At 37.8% G+C, this 21,485-nt stretch overlaps 1 protein-coding gene across 2 annotated transcripts in view; it reads right to left on the bottom strand.

The window, feature by feature from the left end:
- cacna2d2a (calcium channel, voltage-dependent, alpha 2/delta subunit 2a) overlaps positions 1–21,485 on the bottom strand; it is a 231,487-nt gene that overhangs the window by 13,588 nt on the left and 196,414 nt on the right. Inside the window, exons 15-29 of one of the 2 annotated variants that reach the window (XM_082136344.1) lie at positions 16,598–16,687; positions 15,131–15,196; positions 14,212–14,286; positions 14,065–14,139; positions 13,845–13,916; positions 13,164–13,235; positions 12,979–13,040; positions 11,460–11,536; positions 9,577–9,594; positions 6,747–6,807; positions 2,711–2,808; positions 1,880–1,970; positions 1,657–1,719; positions 1,452–1,555; positions 1,045–1,143 (exon numbers count right to left, since the gene is read on the bottom strand). In XM_082136344.1, coding sequence (XP_081992470.1) covers positions 1,045–1,143; positions 1,452–1,555; positions 1,657–1,719; positions 1,880–1,970; positions 2,711–2,808; positions 6,747–6,807; positions 9,577–9,594; positions 11,460–11,536; positions 12,979–13,040; positions 13,164–13,235; positions 13,845–13,916; positions 14,065–14,139; positions 14,212–14,286; positions 15,131–15,196; positions 16,598–16,687 — 1,123 coding nt within the window. The remainder of the gene's footprint in view (positions 1–1,044; positions 1,144–1,451; positions 1,556–1,656; positions 1,720–1,879; positions 1,971–2,710; positions 2,809–6,746; positions 6,808–9,576; positions 9,595–11,459; positions 11,537–12,978; positions 13,041–13,163; positions 13,236–13,844; positions 13,917–14,064; positions 14,140–14,211; positions 14,287–15,130; positions 15,197–16,597; positions 16,688–21,485) is intronic. The other variant, XM_082136345.1, reaches the window with a different exon arrangement.

Genomic DNA, 21,485 nt, shown 5'->3' with positions numbered 1-21,485 from the left:
TCAGTTATTCATCATCTTCCGTCCTTCGCACTACTTGTGTAGCGCACGCATTCTCAGACCTGTCACCTGTCACTCATCATCGTAGGGGAGGTGTTTGGAATCATTCCCGCGTTACAATCATCAGCCAATCAAGGTGGTCACTTCAGTCAAGCTCGTGCATGAGTAATGATGTCATCCATAGCAACGAAGACTCACTCTTAGTTTAGGAGTTGTCATTTTTCTTTACTAAGAGTAGGTCTGAAAGTCGTTGTGAATAACTTTTAAGAGAAAACTCCAAGCTAAAATCTTTTAGTGCGATTTAGGAGTACTCCTAGTGGTAAGATAAAATGCTTTGTGAATACAGCCCCTGGTCTATAACTTAAATGTGACCCAAAAATGAGTGGGAATGCGCACAGGCTGATTACGAGCTACAGGCAAAACAAGTGAAAAATTAATTCTCTATGAGTCTGAACCAATGAAATGTGATTTTCAAACTCATGCTGAGAAACAAAATGATCTCACTCGCGCTCACTGACACGTCCGAAGCGTGTGCACACCTCAGACAGCGCGCGATCCCGATATACACAGAGTTACAGTATTTCAGGATTTTAAGGTATGGTTTCTAGATTACTTTACTTTGGCAAGATATTTACATCAACTTCATTCAACAGAGTTGACTTTACAACGATGTTCAGAGCGGAATATGTCATACTTCTAAACCCAGATTCCTAACGCAGCACTTCTCTGTGCTAATCCACCTGTCAGGTAATCCTAACAGAACACGATGATCATGAGCTCTGGAAAGAACCACAGCATATCACTGTAGATTTGTAGTAAAAAGGCAAAATGTCTCCGGATTTATTGCACTGAGAAAGATCATGTCTTCAAACACAGATGCTGTCCGGACAGTAAATGACAGATTTCCAACCTTCTATTGGATAAGATGAAGTTCTTAAGTACCATATCAAATCCCACATTTGATCTTGCCATCATTTGTCTGGTTTAAAAGGCTTCCATGTGAGCCCTATTTGTTATTTTGTCATTTGTCGAGAAGTTTTATTGTACCTGCAGGTTTGATGTTTTTGCTTCCTATGGTAATGTCCACTGCTGTGCTAACCAGAATGCCGATGGTGTCGTTCTCTGGATTCAGCATGTCATCATTGCCTGAAAACAAAAAAGAGCAGCTCTTGAAAACTATTACATAATAAAATTAACATTATATTATATAAATGATACTGTGATTCTAATTAAAAATTCTGACTGAGAAGTCTGAAGACATTGTAAATTAAACAAAGTATGGAAGAGTGTAATCTAATCAATATAATGAATATATAATGTTTTAAATGATTATTTTGTTCATATTAAAGGTTATTACTCTAATTGCACTTTGCATAGTAAAAACATTGCCTAAAGAGTGTGTGACTTATGTGACTGTAAAGACAGTGTTTATATAATAACACACACACACTCACCGGTGCGATAGGGCGCTCTGAAGATGTAGCCCTTGTTGTCCAGACTGCGACGGTAATAACTAGCATTAAATGGCTCTGGATCCTCCTCCCAGGTCTCAGCAGCCCTGATGCACACACACACACACACACACACACACACACACATTACCTCAGCAGGTATTTACAATAACACAGAGACCAAGATTAAAAAAAGAACCGCACTCACTTATTAGGGAAAACTCGAGTGACGCCTCCATCTGTGGCCGCAAAGACCGCCAGAAAGCCATACCTAGAGTAACACAACACACACATTTACTCACATTTACAGGACCTCTAGCTCTAATGAAGGTGCTTTTGTGCTTGAGATTAAGATGATGCTAAATTAGCATGGTGTGAATCTGCTAATAAATCTGAGGAAATTCAGTGGTTCATTCTGAATATGAACATACGTGTTGAGGTCCTTGGTCTTCCAGACTTTATCTACCAGCTGTCTAATGATGCCCGTGTCCAAGATCAGATTATGCAGCAAGAAATTGTCACCTGCATGAAATCATGATGATAATATTAGGATATATGAGCTGATATCTCAATACAAGATTGTTCTGAGTTCAAGAATTAGTCATAGAGAGTCAGAATTACGCTCAGTGTTGTTATTAGTAACTAAAACTAAAACAAGTCAAAATCATTTTCAGTAAATAAAAGCTTAAATAAATAAAATATAAATATTAAATGAAAAACTTAGTTACAAAACAAAGATTGGGAACTGAAATAGATAAGAAGTTGAAGTACTAAAATTACTAAAACAAAAATGAATTAAAGCTATAAATAAAATTTCGAAATGGCAAAAGCACATTTACTTAAACTGAAGTTAAAATGAAAACTGATCATATAGAAATAATAGTTAACAAAAAATATGAATGAATACTATAATAGTAGTAAATTATAGTAAACTTCTAAAATAACACTGATTATGTGGGGTCCATGACAGTATCCACAAAAAACATAAAAAAAATTATGTTAGCAGTGTGTTAAACAGATTCTTAGGTGGTTTAAAGTGGTCTCAGCTAGTTTCTTAGCTTGGGCAAGTCAGTTTTCTAGCTAAAAAGTGCCCAAAACCCTTCTAAAACCAGACAGCAGACCTGTTGTACTGCAAAGTAGTGCAAGAAGACCATCAACAGATTCCTCAACAATCCTTTAAAAAGTTGTAAAGTCAGTCAATAAATTCACACACTGGTAAGAGGGATGAAAATGCTGGCGTTTGTAAGATCTGCGAGACTCACATTGTTTGGAGTCTGGTGTGACCTTCTCCATCAGAGCGATGAAGTTGAGCAGGAACTCCGTGTTGTTGTTAGAAAGCTCCAGTTCTTTGCAGTATTCCCTGAGGAAAACACATGTCATTCCTCACTGACAGGACACACATATAAAAACTCTCTCTTATAGAAAAAGTTTAAGACTTTAAAACCTTATAGACTTTAACATTATAGACTGCAAAACCTTGATAGATAGTGAGAGTTTTGCGTTGACAAAACGCATTAACAAATATTGCACTTTGCTCACATTCATGTATACATCTTAAACACACATAAAACACCAAATACATGTATAAAACAACAAACAGCAAAAAAAACTATCCTTAACCAGTACTTAACGGAAACATCATTAAAACAAGATAAATTTACCTGAGAAGTAAAACCAGTGTATTTTGTCTTTCATTGGTAGATTTAAGCATAAACTCTTGCCTAAAATACACTTATATGTATTCTTGCAAAATCTCAGTTAACTTAATCTTGTTCCAAGGATGTTTTTACTGGAAAACAAGACAGAACTACTGGCTAAGAACATGATATTTGGAGTGTATATGCAAAGGACAAACACACACAGAGAGATGATCATTCATAGATTCATGCACGTGAACTTCTCTAGATCCATCAGTTGCTTTAACATGCAAATCAAAGTGAACCTTCCCCTTGATACTGATGAAGGAAGTGAGGAGAAGGCCATGCACACACAGATACAGAGGAGACGCGCGGGCGAGAGCTGCAGCGATGAGATGTGGAGAATCTGCTGATCCACGACAGCAGACGACAATGAGCTCAAACACAGAGATACCCAGAGGAAAATTTACAGCTCCGAGGATTGGCTTTCATCACATGGCTTTCTAAGAATCAACTTTATCTCAGATGTTTTTGTCTATAAAATTGTGCATTGCAAAGATGAACATTTGAGTTCAAATTACAGTAACTGCACACTAAAATCTCACAACAGAGACACTGTTGAGATCTCTTCTCAAATCTAAAGGACACATGTGAGATTACTGGGGTCTTATTCTCAGGTTAAAATCTGTAAAGCAGGAGATTTAAAGGAACTTTCCAGGTTCATAACAAGTTAAGCTTTATCAACAGCTTTCATTACCACAGAGGAAAACTTGAGGGGTGGGTTGAAAGTTTGTAAAACAAGCATTTTTTATAATATACTACTGACAGTAAAAGTATATTAGGCCAGATATAGTAAGGTGTTGTAATTTTTGCTACCAAAAATGAGTGTCATTTTAACTGTAAAATATTGTAAAAACGTTAATAGGTTAACATTAAGTTCCTATCCTATATACAGGGAAAAACTGTAAAATACATTTCATGTAATTAGATTACATGCAATTTACAGTAAAATACTGTTAAATGTACAGTTTTTAGAAGTAAAAAAGGCAAATCAAATTCAGAAAAACTGTAAACAAACATTCCCAGAATTCCCTGTGTGACCGTTCACATTTGAAAATATTTAGTTTAAATTAACATTTCTTAATAGTCTTTGTCATCAATAATGTACATTTGGATTCCCTTTCAAGGGAACTCGTGCTGCGTCGATTGACGCTGAGGGAACGCTTCGCGTGATGACGTCGTGAAGCACATGTAAAATCAGTCCAATGGTGTGGTGGAACGTAGGAGGTGTGTGACCTCACGAACCAGGAAACTATAAAGTTTCCTTCACCAGCTTCTGTGTCTTCAGTAGCGCTCATTGTGAAACTGTCCTTGTCATTTTTGGTGTTGTTTGTCTTTATATCACTATATATATATAAAGTCATGGCGAGCGAGCAGCAGTTTAGGATGTGCGTGCACCCCTGTCAACGTTATTTAACTGGTGGACACACACACATTCTTTGTGTAGCTTGTTTGGGTGAGGAGCACTCGAGGTGCTGGCTGTGAGCACTGTGATGTGCTTCCCATGCGGACACTCCGATCCCGCCCGGCATTCTTTCACGAGGACGCTCAGGCTTGCGTTCCCCAGGGCTCTGGTCCCGCTGCTGTGCCTCGGCAGTCATGGGGTTCGCAAATGGATCTATCAGCGGGGTTAGAGACGGGCCCAGCCTTATCTCTGCTGGCCTTATCTCAGGGTTTGGAAGCACGCGCTGTGGTTCCTTCCGCCCCGATTGAGGCACAGACACCGCAGCTACCTAGTTCTGAGGAACCAGATGTTATCAGTGTCGACGCAAGAGATACTGAGGACTCGCCACCTCAGTTTCATGCGTTTGAGGAGCTGGTTGAGGTTGTGACAAGAGCAGTTGAAAGACTGAGTATTGACTGGTCAGCAGATGAGCAAGATGTTCGTTCCAAAAGCAAGCTGGACGAACGCTTCCTGCCATCACGGTCACAACGTGCCCTGGTTATGTGGAGGAAACCTTGGCTCCTGTCCGAGGGTCCCGGTTGGGAACTTCTTGTCATCGGAAGACATTAGCGACAGCTGGCTTTCTCACGGGCTGGGCAGCGATCCTAGAAGGACGCTCGACTCCGGGTCTGTGGAGGGATCTCCATCTATCATGGCACGTCAACCGCCTGGAGATGTTGGCCGTTTTTCTTGCCCTAAAGAACTTCCTCACAGAACAATCGACGCAACGCGAGTTCCCTTGAAAGTTCCCTCGAGGTTACAGTGGTAACCGAGGCGTTTTATGTTTCATCTTCTGTTGTTTAATGAATGTTTATTGCATTATTTTAGTGTCATGTGTGTTCCCATGATGGTGTTGTGTGTTTGTGTTTCTGTATACTAGTATAATTCAGCTTGTGGAAAGGCTACTTGTGATCAACTTCTTCATAATTCTTCATGAGGCTTCCTCTTTTACCACTGGTCAGTATATGTTAAAGGTACAAAACAGATTTTGATAGCAGTTTTTGGAGTTACCGGTTTAAATTGAAATGTTACAAGTTTATACTATATAATTTACAGGTTGTTCTGTAAATATGTTTACATTTTTACTGCATTTTTTACAGAATTATTCTGGCAACCACAGCTGCCAGGATTTTTTTGTAAAAACAACGGGATTTTTTTTTACAGTGTACCCGTTACAACTACCCGTTAACTCTTTCCCCGCCATTGCCGGAATTTTCCAGCCTTCCATGTTTTCACTGTTATACGGTAGGAGGCGCAATTACGTATATTCTGAAAGTGTACAGAATCACTGGATCAAAACACAGGCAAAAAAGGAGCAGAAAAAAGTGATACGTAGTCTATGCAAAACATTTTTATATTCTCATGTTTTTGTTCAAAATGTTGCTTTTTTTTAATGAAACACCCACATTAAAGTGTTGATGAAAAAATTATGGATTAAGCTAGAATAAAATGTTATATTTGGTTGTTTAAAAGCAGAGGCTCTGTTCTTTCTTTTGATATATTGCATATTCAGATATTCATGCAACAAATTATTCTGGGGGCCATGACATTTTTGTGAAATTGTTTTTTTTTCTTTTCTTTTCTGGTGGGGAAAGAGTAAAGTATTTTAAATAGAGCATACTTCACCTGCAGAAAATGCATTGATTAAACATCCCTAGAAGAAATAAGATATGCGGTTTAAGAAAAATACAAGCTTTAATTTACTGGCTCCAATAGAATTCAATTTTAAGTGAAATACTGTACGCATAACTACTGCTTTTTTATAAAAACGATACGACATTTAAAGGTTGTCCATTAAAGGTTCTTTATGGAACAATCAATGGCAATAAAGAATCATAATTTTTTTTAGGAGTGTACTTGTAATGAACCCAGAACAGTAAAATTCTCCATTTTTTTTGTTTTTACTGCTGTCTAGCAGAATTAATTGACACATTAAAGAGATCTTTTTAGGATTTCTTTCTTTCCTACGGGTGACGGCGAAGAGTCTCGACAGACAGAACAACAAATAAACACATTCACTTGGGTTAAAATGGAAAGACACGTTACGCACAGCAAACACACAGAGACTACAGTCACTACGGTATGTTGAAAAGGAAGTTAGGGATGGACGTATGCACGAAAACAGGAACGTGGCTTTAAGAAGTCACACAAAGCTACCTGGGGGCAATGAACACATGTCCCTCTGACTCAAAAGTGTTTGGCAGGAGAGACTCAAAATCTGCAACAGAAACGGGCAAGATTATCCAGGGGGAAGCGGAGGGTGGAGAACACAGGGAGGCTTCTGAGAAACAAATGAACATCAGCTGCTCTTCAAAAGGTGCAGGAACGCAGAGGGGACGTTACCATACGCAACACTGAGGAATCATGGGGGAATACCAGCGTTAGCCACTATGGTGCCTTCAATGGAGTCGCATTGGCCAAAATAATGGAATAATTGGGAAAGCAGACAGTTTTAGATTGACTATTTTGATTGGAATTTTTGTTCAAATTTCGTTCTTTTGCAAGTCGGAGAACTGGCTCGACTCCCGGGATACACATTGAGACGAAGCGAGTTCTCCGACGTCGTTTTCATAAACAGTGTGTGCCGTGCCGCTTTCTTTTTCAACAGGCATCAACATGGCAAACCGTTTAGCTGGGAGTGGGTGAGACAGGGGTCCTGATGGAGGTGATCACCCCAGACTGGCACCGCGGAGCCGCTCCAGAGACACAATCGGAGAAAGTGCCCAGCATTGTGAAGGGCAAGAGGAAGGGCAACCCAGTTTAATCTACTACATGTTATTGAAGCATTTGCATGTCTTTATATTCAACAAATAATGATGTTAAACAACTAAACAAGCAGCAAATGTCACATTAGTCCGTAAAAAAAAAAGGTATATATCCCAATGAAACCACTGTTGTGCCCAGGTAGTTTTCCCTCCACAATGTCTAGCACTTCCAGGTCAGGGATTTTGAAGACGTAGCGGCACGTCCACAGTGGCAGTCTGGAGGGTGATAGACGCACAGAGGGGTCAAGCTGATGAAAACACGGGGTGTAAGAGGAGGACGACAAACCAACCGGCCGATACCAAGAGCTCCAGCACCGAGACAACAGGAAAGGACCTAAAGGACCTAAAGGAGGCCATCTAGCAAATTCATCTGCAGCCTATTCCTGTCCCTCAACTGATCATTATAAACAGTAATAGAAAAACCTAAAAGAATAAACTGTGGCTACATGGAAGACAACATCACATGCTCATAGAGGTCTGTCTTTAAGTGTTCAGCTGTATGGCAACATTTCTACTCAGTCTTCGAGATTTAATGGAACAGTTTACGCAAAAAATTGAAATTCAAGATCATTTATTCACCCTCAAACCGATATGGAGAACAATGGGAGATGTTTTGGAGGATGTTCAAACTGCTCTATTCTCTTCAATGAAAGTATATAGTGATTAGGGGCAATGTTGTTATTGTTAACCAAAGCTATATCAATCTGAATAGCTGTGAATCTCCTGAAATACTACTGACTGCACTCATTTCTTTTATCCTTATTTGTTTTTTATACATTTCAAATTTTTTATTTTTTACTTTTACTTTTTTTATTTTATGCATCTGATATCTGTTGTCTTTTTGAATTCCTTTTAGTGTAAAGCACTTTGAATACATACAGTATATATATTACATTTGTGCATGCATTGTGCTAATACAGTACACTGTATAAACTTGCCTTGCCTTAAAACTAAAACTATTACAAATTTATTTCTTTAATTTAAATACAGTAAAATAAATATTAAATTAAATATAAATATTAAATTAAAAACTTAGTTACAAAAATGTGTTGCTTTGGCAATTAAACAGAAATATATAAGTTTAATTTGAAGTAATAAATCTAATTCAAAATATTAATAAATACTATAATAGCATTTAAATAAACACTGATCAGGCAATGTCAAGCACCAAAAAGCTAAACTTCAAGTTTAAAAAACAAAAACAAAATCATAAAATGCTTTTTGTGGGGACGAGATCAAAGTTAAAACATGTTTACTGAAAAGTGAAAATAGTAATGATTTTGTTTGGTCCTTCATACAAAGCTTTTAAATGATTTCAGAAAGCCTGGAATACAGTGCACAAGTAATAGGACTATTTTATAATCCCTTTATTATGCTCTTTTGATCTTTTTGGAGGTTGCCAGGGACTGCAAAGTATATATTTTCATTAAAAGAAATGGAGCAGAATAAACATTCTGCACAATATGATATTTTGTGTTCAATGGATGAAAGAAAGTCATATAGTTTTGGAGTTGCATTTTCATTTTTAGGTCCAAAAATTCAGATCAAACAGACAATGAAATGCTACACTCAAAGATCAATTATTACTTCTCAACAAAGACCACAATAATATCATACTTGTACTACTCTAATTGCTAATTCATACTACGGTAATGCTTCCAAGGCTTACTTTGGGGATGCTTCCAAACAAATGACAGCATCTATATAACTAGAGTAGGACTTTTACTAGCTGTGACAAACAACAACTGACAATTTCGACAGTAAATGCACCAATTTGAGTAACTTAAGGATGGTAACACTGTCACCGAGGAAGAAAAAAGGGAGGAGGAGACAGGTGGAAGAGAACTTTCCCAAATGTAATGGACACAGGGATTAGAAATACGTTTTGACAGTGAGAGAAAAATCATATTTTATTCTTTTTCAGGATGTCAAGGAGAGACCTTAAACGGCTGTCCGAGCCAAGAGAGAGAGAGAGAGAGAGAAGGGAAAAGAGAAAGATGTGGGTCTAGGCCGCAGCAAGAGGGTGGGTGGGTGAGTGAGGGAGTGAGGAAGAGGAGGAGAGAGAGGAAGAGGAGGGTCTTGAAGGCAAGGCGGGCAGGAGGAACAGAGGAGGCAAGCAGGCTGGAACAGGTGGAGGTGGGCGTCAGCGGGGAGTTTAGGACAAGGGTACGAGGAAGGAAGTAGAGTAACAAAGGTGGTGGACCAATATGGTGTATACTTGCCCTTGAAGTCTGATCCATCTGAGGAGGAGAGAGCAGAAAAGAAACAGGGGGGACGGGTAAGGGGAGGAGGGGGGTCACAGACAATATTTTATTCAATGACTGTTTGAATAAAAATATTGTTTTTTCAAAAGAAGTAAAATCAAGTCAGTCAAAACAGTAATGAACAACTGAGAACAGGAAACCAAAATGAATGACAAGCCACAAAGAATATATGCAACAAGTAAACGGAGAGAAGTGAACGGAGACGAGGAGAGAACATCTGAGGACACAAGACCAGAATCAGAGCTAATGAACCTTCACCATATCAATAATATGACAAACATGAAAAAAGGAATATATATATATATATAAATATAGTCACAAAATAAGAATCTCACAATAGCTATGAAGAGAGGAACGCTTTGGAGCAGAAAGAAAGAAAGAAAGAAAGAAAGAAAGAAAGAAAGAAAGAAAGAAAGAAAGAAAGAAAGAAAGAAAGAAAGAAAGAAAGAAAGAAGGAAGGAAAGAAAGAAAGAAAGAAAGAAAGAAAGAAAGAAAGAAAGAAAGAAAGAAAGAAAGAAAGAAAGCTTAATTTCAAAACAATGAGTTTGGCCAAAGGCCAAAAGATCAAATGTAAAACAAACAAAATAAAAACAAAAAACAAACTAAAGATCAAAAGAAACAAAATAAAAACAATGAAAGAATGAACTACAGATCAAATGAACAAAGAAAAAAGAACAAAAAACAAATGAAAGAATAAACAACGTGCATATATAGAATAAAAACAAAGTTGAGATCAAAAAAAAAAAAAAAAAAATGAACAAAACCCCCAAAAGAACAAACAAAAAATCAAATAAAATTAGATGAAAGCATGAACACAAGAATTCATGAAAGAACTAAAGATCAAATGAACAAACAAACATGAGAGAATGAAAGCAAAGGATGAGCAAAACAAATAAAAGAATGAACAAAAGATGAAACAAACAATTAAATGAGAATAAAAGAATGAACTAAAACAAAAAACAACATAAGAAAGAAGGACCTAAAGATGAACTGAGCAAATGAAAGGACTAGATACAGAATCATAAAATAAAGAACAAACAAAAATATCATAAAATAAAGAAAGAACAAACAAAAATATCATAAAATAAAGAAAGAACAAACAAAATCAAACGAAAAACAAGGAAAATGAATGAAAGAAAGGAAAACCAAAGGCGTTCCATCTCCAGTGAGGGACAATGGCCCATCAGGGGGCATTGTGGGATACGTTTTTTCTTATTTATTGACTGATTCCAAAGCTGCCGGCAAACAATACAGCACAGTGAGCATCAGAGCAAATAATAAACACGACTGAACATATAAAGCACACAGTGAAAAGCAAAAGCATGCCTCTTTTCACATCTCGCTAACAAAAAAACAAAACAAAAAAACAAAACCTGTCCAGACAAAAGATGCTTCAGAATCGTCAATGTGAGAGAGAAGACGAGAGCATTTTTTTATGTTTTGGCAAAAGGAAAAATAATAGCACATGGTCACCATTATTTTCAACTCAGTAAACACAGTAAAACCACAGCTTTCACCTCTCTGGTTTTTAGTGAGGGTTTTTTCTTTTCATCCGTGCAGGGAAAGAAAAATCACCTCGGTACAGAACAGCATGAGGACAGGAGGGAAGAGGGAAGAGGTAGGGTGGGGTTTCACAGAAGAACACGTCCACTCTCGCTCTCCCAGTGCTGGAACGGGACGCCGAGGACCCGGACCCGACGCTGCTGTGATGTCAGAGAGGGGGGAGGGGGAGGGGCTTTCCGTTGATTGGACGAGAGGGGGCGAGAGAGGGGGAGCTGGAAGTCTCTTTGGGAAGAAAGAAAGGTGAGCAGGCTATGAGTTAGCCAGCCTCTGGTACTTACACTGGACCTGGAGGATCTGGTCGCTCAGGATGGCCCTGATGTGGTTCTCACTGTAGGACGGCAGAACTAAACCCAAACTGCAGGGACAGAGAGCGAAAGTTCAAAATCATCTGCATATGATCATATCTGGCACTTTCAAAGACACAAAAGCAGCAATCAATCAATCAATCAATCCATCAATCAATCAATCATATATCCATCCATCCATCCACCCACCCACCCGCCCACACATCCATCCATCCATCCATCCATCCATCCATCCACCCACCCACCCACCCGCCCATACATCCATCCATCCATCCACCCATTCACCCACCCACCCATCCATCCATCCATCCATCCATCCATCCATCTACCCACCCACCAATTCATCAATCCACCCACCCACGCATTCATCCATCTACCCACCCACCCATGCATCCATCCACCCATCCATCTATCTATCCATCCATCCATCTATCCATCCATCCACACATCCAACCATCCACCCACCCGCCCATCCATCCATCCATCCATCCATCCATCCATCCATCCATCCATCCATCCATCCATCCATCCATCCATCCATCTACCCACCCACCCATCCATCCATCCATCCATCCATCCATCCATCCATCCATCCATCCATCCATCCATACATCCATCCATCCATACATCCATCTACCCACCCACCCATGCATCCATCCACCCATCCAACCCACCCACCCATCCATCCATCTACCCACCCACCCACGCATCCATCCACCCATTCACCCACCCAACCACCGACCCATTCATCCATCTACCCACCCACCCACCCATGCATCCATCCACCCACCCACCCACGCATCCATCCACCCATTCACCCACCCAACCATCCATCCATCTACCCATCCATCCATCTACCCACCCACCCATGCATCCATCCACCCATCCAACCCACCCACCCATCCATCCATCTACCCACCCACCCACGCATCCATCCACCCACCCAACCACCCACCCATCCATCCATCTACCCACCCACCCACGCATCCATCCATCTACCCACCCACCCACGCATCCATCCATCCATCCATCCATCCATCCATCCATCCATCCATCCATCCATCCATCCATCCATCTACCCACCCACCCACGCATCCATCCATCCATCCATCCATCCATCCATCCATCCATCCATCCATCCATCCATCCAAAAATCCCTTATATTACATAACCAGAAAAACAGCTGAAAGTTTGATCTACTGAGGAGGATGAACATTTTCTGAACAAGAAGAAAATCAATCAATTTTAAAGAGTTATAAAGCCCTATATTGTGCTTTATAATGGAAAATATCATGCACAGAATATGTAAATTCATTGGAATAATTGCTAATATCCAAAATGTCCTGCTATAAAGATCAACTTATAGAACCATACTGCTCATTTTGGCATTGAATGTTTTACAGTCTATACTTTTAAAGTAGCCGAGAGGATGTAGAAACAAAGTGACTGACATCAACAGAAACATGACTGAGCGAGCGTGTCATATTCATACCTGTAATCTGTGCCACTCACTGGACTCCATATGTACGTCCTCTGGGCCTCATCAATGTAGCGCTGAAAATACACATACAGAGAGCAGCAGATTACCAAACAACCGCAAGAGTTTCACTACATATCACACTATTTAAAATAGCACACTATCACACATTATTTTTAGTAAGAGGTCATGTGACTCACCTCATCAACAGACTTTACTAGTGTCTTGAATCTCCTCTGTCCAGATTTGCCATCAATCATTTGACGACGGATCTAGGAAAGGATAAAAGATTTTTAATAAGCTCATTGTGTATTAATATTTTGCAGTGTGCTCTAGGATCACATGTTAGTACATTAAAATGATTTAAAATGTTTCTAGGTAGTCGTTGAGTTTTTTTATATTTTTTAATGTTTTTGAAAGAAGTCTCGTATGCTCACCAAAGCTGCATTTATTCGATAAAAAATACAGTAATATCAATAATATAGTGAAATATTATAATTTAAAATAGCAGTTTCTATTTGAAAATATAATTTATTCCTGTGATCCATCATTACTCCAGTCAAAAGTCCAAACAAGCATTTATTTTGGTCATTTTATAAAATGTCTTTGCTGTCATTTATGATCAATCAATTTTGATCATCTTTGCTGAATAAAAGACCCCCCCCCAAATAAAATAAAATAAATAATAATAATAATATTGCTGACCTCAAATGGTTAAATGCCATCAAAATTTTAATAAAAAGAAAACAATCTTTTTTCCAGAAACACATCCTACTGGGCTAAATCTCACGAAGGACAGGTTGTCCGATTAGTTACTTTATGGCATTTTAATGATGTATTTGGCATATTTGCAGGAGAGAACTTGTTTCAGAGATGTTCACCTCCTCCTTGTTGATGTCTGGAAGTTCAGCATCCAAGAAGTCCAATGTGACCGGCTCTCTGAAGTTAATGATCTATACAAATCCATCAGGGAAAAAAAAAAATTATATACATGATAAACATGTCATTAAAAATTTAAGGCAGGAAGAAAACAAGAGAATAACTACATTTAGGGCAAAATTTAAGATCTATAAACAAGTGAGAAACTCAAATGATTTTCACCTTAGGCTGTAGGTTGGGGTGTAGCAGCACGTATCCATTGGGATCTATGGCAAACGTGTAACCATTGGCTCCAAGCTGGGAACAGACACACTAATTATTGACTGATGATTGAAAGAAAAGGGACTGAAAAATAATTATTTCACTTACTTTATACCGCGGTGTGAGTTCTTTAATTTCATTGAGGGCGATGTCTACACCCATGACACCGAGAATCAACTGATTCTGAAATAAAGAAACCAGAAGGAAACAAAAGATGCAATGAAAAGGACCACAAGGGGGCAGAATTGATGTACGACAAAACTACAGGTAAGCTAACAGCCAGGAGTCAAAAACAAAAATGGATGAATGCTTCGAGAGTGCACTGTTTTTGCGACAAGCACATTTCTTCATTTTTATGTTATACATAATGTTGAGTTGTTGTATCATAGTTATCATGGACGTTGTCAAAGTCACAAAAAAAGAAAGAAATATAGTTTTGGCAAGAAAGCATCTGGAAACGACATAAATTGAAGGGACAAATAAGTAGAGGAATGAATGTGCCTTCAGAAAAATATGCCATATGTGATGGCCTGCGATGTGTAGAATTATAATGCACTCTCCATTTATCAGTCACACTGCCAGGACTAATGGAAATTACTCATCAATCAATGCACAAGTACAAACGCTACAGATTCAGTTCGGCAGCATCTAGCCAAACGGACAATATTCAAAGTATGGTTTCACCTGGAAATGTTCATATATCATAAAAGTGATTGCAACTTCATTCCAGGCTATTATAGTAAATAAATGTAAAATAAATGTAACAATATAACATATAAAACTTCAAAAGTCAAACGGCCTGGTGTGTCTTCAAAGTCAAGCCCTGTTCAATATGCATTCAACATTGTGAAACAAGCCGCTCTCAAACAGTTTGTCAATGTCAGTTAGGGAACATGCTAAGAATTAGAAGTGGAACGTGATCATACTAATAATGCAAAAACGCCATAATGCAACATTTGTTTCGTCCTGCAGGGTATACAAAACAAATTACCAGCAGTTCAATTACAGGAAGCTGCTCGCGACTTACTTTAGAGTCCCCGTCAGCGGTGAGATTGAAGACGGGCATTGTGCCGGTAATGACGAGACCTAAACCCTGTAAAAACAAATACAGAAACATCAAATGTTTGTTGTTTTCGCTGTGAACTAGAGGAAGGATCTCACAGTACACTGCACACATGAATAAAACACTGCCTCATATAAACCGCCGTCCAACTCCTAGTAAAATTATATGGTCAATGACAAAGCAAACTAGCTGTGGAGATTCAAATTTGTGCAGTCTGGTAATAAAACAAAGAATGAACAATATCACAGTCAGTGGCCACCGCTAACAAAGCAATCTGAAACTGTTTCTCAGTCTCAAATCAATGAATAACGGGATGTGTTTGTGTGTTTCTACAGGATTTAGTTCCTGCAAACGTGCTAAACAAAACCAAACATTTCTACTTCAACAGTTTATAAACAAAACTGATTGGAAACACTTTATTTTACAGTGTCCTTGTTACACGTGTGACATGTAGTTACTATAGTAATAACTATAAATTATGCATAATTACATGCAACTAACCCTAAACCAAACCCTTACTCTATAGACCTTATGTAGCCCCGCCTCTTTTCAGCGCTGCGCTCGTTGTCTTTTGACTTCCGGTCTGTATTTTCACAGTGATATTGCGTATTTATGGATGAACGGCTCGTTTTAAAATCTTCCCGGTCTACTGACATTTGTTAAGACATCGGCTTTAAACATTACAGTCCTAATGATCACTTTCATTAACTTTACATTAAGTAAATTCACTTCAAAAGCGAATTACTCCTGGACAGCAATGCCATAGAAATATACAGAGCGACCGCAAAAACGGAAGTTAAAAGACAATTTTCTAAAGATGGCGGCGCCCTCGTTTCTCTGGCGCATAAGGTCTATAGTAAGTACATGTAGTTAATTATTATAAGACAGTATTTAAATGTATAATTACACTGTAACACGGACACCTTAAAATAAAGTGTAACCAACTTATTTCAGCAGCATAAGCATATGTATATTTAAGTACACTTTATCATTTGAACAACCAGTCAGTAAGTTGGCTAGTTTTACTAAACATTTATTTTAAAGAGTTTCTGACTCGTGAGTCATCTGACCGATTCAGTCCATTGTTCTATTCATATTGAGTCACCAAATGATTCATTTAAAAGAATCACAAAAATTGATTGATTGATTGATTGATTGATTTGTGAATTAGACAGCCCATTGTGCAATAAAAATGCAATAGAATGTTAATTTTGAATTTACTGTCAACATGCTATTTTGAACTATAAAATGAACTATTGATTATAATATTAATTTAATTGTTTCATTTAACTTGTAATAAACAAACACACAATTCAAGTGGTTTCAGAGTCCGGGCAGACCTATGAATTGGCCATATTTGAAACTATAAAATGCAATTTTGAGTTTGCTGATGATGATGAAGATGATGAAGATGATGGTAATCTTCCATACCAGAGCATCCTGGTAAACGTTGGTCCACTGCACTTGTTTTGCCCTTTGGCCTGCCAGCACCATCGGCCGTCCCAGAACATCCAAGTACTCCTGATAATGAAAAAAATATATAAACATATATCATAAGAATAGTATTCCAACACAATTTTACAACAAGCATGCCCAGAATCACCAATCAAAAACCATCTATTCTCAACAGGTTTCAACTATTAACACTCTCCGCTCTCACACCTCCCTCCGCCATAAAGCAAACGACTCCGGCTCGGCGCTCCATTACATAAAGCACGCTGTTAAAAGTGTCCGCCCGAGGGGCCAGTGAAGCCAGCTGCACTTCCAGCCGGAACAAATCATCAGAAAGCAGCTATTAAAGCATATTACAGCGGGCAGAAAGCACATTCTCGCTCTGCAGAGGTAGGGTGGTCTGCCACAGGATGACACTTGTTGGATCGCCGCAAGCACACACTTATGAACGACATTTATGACTTCAACACGACACTCTTTGGGAGGTTAATCATTTAAAGAAGGGAACCTCATAAAACAACAGGCTCATATTTGACCCCAGAGTCAACAGAAGAAAAAAAATTAAGATTTGTTTAAATAAAGAAAACGGAAATATAAATGAAAGCTAAATAGATTTTTAAAAAAGTATACTAAACACTTAAAATAGAGTCATAATTCCAAATAAATGCTAAAAATAGACTTTATTTTTTAATAAGTTTCCCCAAACCTTTTGACCAATGAATGTCCTTGATGTTTCCAGCCATTCAAGATTCTTTATTTAATTTTCTAGAGATTGCACTTCATTTAAACATTTAAATGAACTGAGCAAAACTTAAAGTAACTATAGAATTGTCTGTGTTTTATTAATTGTATTATTCAATTTTCAATTATTATATATTTTTTAAAATCGTTTAAAATTATTTTATTAACATTTTTCAATTTTCATTATATTTCCATGTTTTTTCATTTTGACTGTGAGAAAAACACAATTATTTTTTGTCCTGTTTATTTTGACATTTCATGAAATTCAACCGAATATTTCACGACCCTAGGTCAACGCTGGGACAAGTAAACATATAATTAATAAATGCAAGCAATGTCTTTCACGATCCGTGTACTTTTGCGTACATTCCTTTTTCCTTTTTTAACTCATAATTGAAAACGAAAAACATGCTTTCTTCTTTATTCGTTTTTAGACTGGTGAAAAAAAATTCACATACAAACTTATTTTCCTTATATACAATGCTTATTTAATTGAAAATCAAATACTTGACATACAAAAAATTAGTTTTATTTCTGCATTTTATTTGCGCACATCATGGTATGGTCGATGTATTGTCCAACCCGACTTTCTGCGGCTCGAATTCCCTTTGCTGCCAAATAACCGGTCATCAACTTACGACCGCTGGTTGGTCCTGCCTGTAGAGTGATGAAACTAATGAACTGGAACACAATGGCTTGTTTTCACAGACAGGGCTCAGACTAAGCCAAGATTAGGCCTTAGTTCAATTAGGACATGTAAGTATAGATTTTATAAACGTGCCTTAGAAAGCAAGAAAAAAAAAACATTACTGGTGTGCATCTCGAGACAAAAGATCTCAAGACTCTGTCTGACTTAATTTAAGATATCTCAGTGCAAGTTGCTTTCAGTTAAAACAGCTTAAACATGCATTTTAGTCTGGGACTAGCTGTGAAACCGGGTGTAGGATATGGACTAGCTACAACACACAAGCCTATAGGGCCTATTAGTTCTCAGCGGAGTTGGTTCAAGCACTGTTTTCAAGTTTTATTCAAATTTAATAAAAATTGCATTTAACTATCATTGTGAACAAAATAAGATGCGCGATACCAACGTCTGCGTGCGCTAGGTTACTGTGTAATCAGATTTGTTTAAACCTGCCATCCGGCAGTGTATGTTGGCCATCTCCCGAGTCAAATACACATCAAATATCATTATTCACGTAGACTTTTTTTTTTTTTTTGCACAAAAAATTAGATTTTTGTAATTTAGGCCTATAAGACTCAAAGCAGAAACATTAAAATGCATACCCATGGCTAGGCTATATCATGAGAAAAAGATGTCACTAAAGCATAGCATCAACTGCTGATACACAGTAAGCTATATATTTTTTAACTTCTGGATAATGATTTTATGTAATTAATTAATTCAATTCATGAGAGTTGCATTTATAGGGACATGTCACACCCGAAAATGACAATGAGTACTACCGTGATGCATACAGCTTTGTCGAGATAACACCACAAGTCACATAGCCTTTATTAGCCTATATAACATATATTACGTTGAAATTGCATTACTGTATTTTATTAGTTACTTCTTGTAGGATACAGCTTTCTCCAGCTGAGAGTCAGAAACTTCCCGTCTCAGGCAATGACTGGCACAACATCGTCTCACACTCCTCGCCGAGGTGCTCTGCAATGTCCGTGTGTGTTTGTGTTTTAAAATCATGTCAGAAATCCCCTCTCTGTAGACATGGCTCTTATCATTTAACATTGCGGGAAAAATATAATTTCCGGGTTCTAATCTGGCCTTAGAAAACCAGTAGGCTAAAATCGAAATTTTTTCCATATTAATTTGTGAATATTTTAAATGTTTAATAAAGGGGCAAAAACTCATAAACAAAAGTCTGAAAATACGTCAATATTTATTTTTTTGCGCAGCATTTGGTGTACAGTTCATATTTTGGTGTTCAACTTTGCGTTTTAAAAATACAACAACCGTTAATTTTTCGTTTTTCAATTACCGGTTAAAAAAAGGAAAAAGGAATGGACGCAAAAGTACACGGACCTTTCAACTTCAACATCTTTACACAGCTAATGGAGGGCCAGAAGCTCATGTGTCAGTGTGAAAGCCACTCGCTTGTATAAGTGTGGCCTTTTGACGAAACTGCAGCATTAGGCCACTTTTATTTCTCGTTGAAACATTGAAGTGCTGACAAGCGTAACCTATTCTATTATTAGCTCACTAAAACACCGTTTAACGTGCCGTGGGGACAGAGACGCAGCCGAGACGATGACAGGCGGGAGTAAGGAGGAAGGTAAACAGCGGTGGGTCTGTAATGTGGTCTCTGTGGAACGAGAGGATAAAGAGCAGTGACACAGCAGGACACCGGCACAGATTAGCTTGGGGATTTATAGTCTGTGTGTCCATAAACGTTCATGAACTCAATGCAGCAGCTCAATCATGAAGGAGCCGCATTCATATTCATATTATTGTTATTATACTCGTCGCCTTCAGCAATGTGACACTTTAATGTTACACAAGTACAGTATAAAGTTAAAGCAGCTTTTTCCATTTGAACAATTTCACAATCAATCCAACAGCTTTCCAATCACAGAGTGTTTATTCAAACAGCACACGAGCAATTCAAATTAAGCATAAATATATAATATAATAATTCTATATACACTACCATTTGAAAGTTTGGGGTCAACAGAATAAAAAAAATATATATATAAAATTACTCAGCAAAATTGATCAAAAGAGACATTCATAATGTTCAAACATTTTCAAATCCATTCTGTTCTTTTTAATTAGCTGTTTATTAAAGAATCCTGAATGAAAATGTATTGCGGTTCCCAGAAATAATTAAGCAACACAATCGTTTTTAACACTGACAATAAGAAATGTTTCTCGAGCAGCCAATCAGCATATTAGAATGATTTGTGATGATGTATAAAAATTCAGCTTTGCATCACAGGAATAAATTACATTTTTAAATATATTCAAATAGAAAACAGTGATTTGAAATTGTAATCATATTTTACAATATTATTGTTTTTACTGTATTTTTGATCAAATAAATGCAGCCTTGGTGAGCAGAAGAGACTTCTTTCATAAACATTTTTTCCCCGGCTTTTTTGAACTGTAGTGTAAATATATATAAATATATGCAATTAAATGCAATAAATATATAGCACCATCCACATTTTGTAGTATACTTTACAAAAAGTACTATGTGAGACAGGATACAGTACGGAACAATAAACATTTCATAAAATAGTATGACTAGACCTCACTATGTTGCATATTAAATTCTTTGTATGGTGTGCATCTTGTAAATAGTTTGCTTTTTTTTTTGCACTTTTAATTTAATTTGTGTACAATTTGTCTCAACTTTCGGCTGTATTTCAAGCTGCAATGCATACTGGGAACATAACAATTTTAAAATAGTTTGTTCAGATGGAAATTTCGAACAACATTTTGAACAAATACTTGAGTATAAGGTCAATTAAACAACTTTTGTTAGCAACATTTAGCGTATTCTTGGTCAGTACACACAAAATAATAAACTAACTCCTCCTACTAAGCAATTTTTTACATTTGTTAGAAGAAGTAGAATTTTTTTTTGAATTTTTTTTTTGTACAGTGTGTTTTTCCTGACAGAAATCCACCAGCATCCGTAAAGATTTGCTGTGGGAGTGTGATTATTTGTGTCACAGTGTGTGACAGCAGAGGAGGACGCGTGAGGTGCACAGGTGTGGTGGACGCTGATGTCCATATATACAGTTAGGAGCACACACCTGTCTCACGCAGGCTATTAGAATAAGTGGCAGTTCTCTGAATAAAATTACACTCAGCCTAATGGAACAGCTGATGGTCTATTCCGGAGCCTGTGGGGAGGTTAGACGCAGACCGAGAGGAGGGGATGAGGAGGAGGAGACAGGAATGAATAAAGCAAAGTTGGATTGGAAAAAGAGGGGAACAGATAGTAAAAGGTGATAGAGAGTAGATAAAGAAGAAAGGCTGTGAACGGAATAATCACAGGGAAGATGTGGGGAAATTGGACCGACTGCTTTCGGAGAAGAGCGATGTTATTGCGGCGGGTTTCCTGGGCCGCGGGAAAGATTGCTGGAGGATAATGAA

The sequence above is a fragment of the Leuciscus leuciscus genome (genome assembly GCF_965113295.1).
Source record: "Leuciscus leuciscus genome assembly, chromosome: 14".
Classification (NCBI taxonomy): domain Eukaryota; kingdom Metazoa; phylum Chordata; class Actinopteri; order Cypriniformes; family Leuciscidae; genus Leuciscus; species Leuciscus leuciscus.
This window is presented reverse-complemented; position numbering and strand designations above follow the sequence as displayed.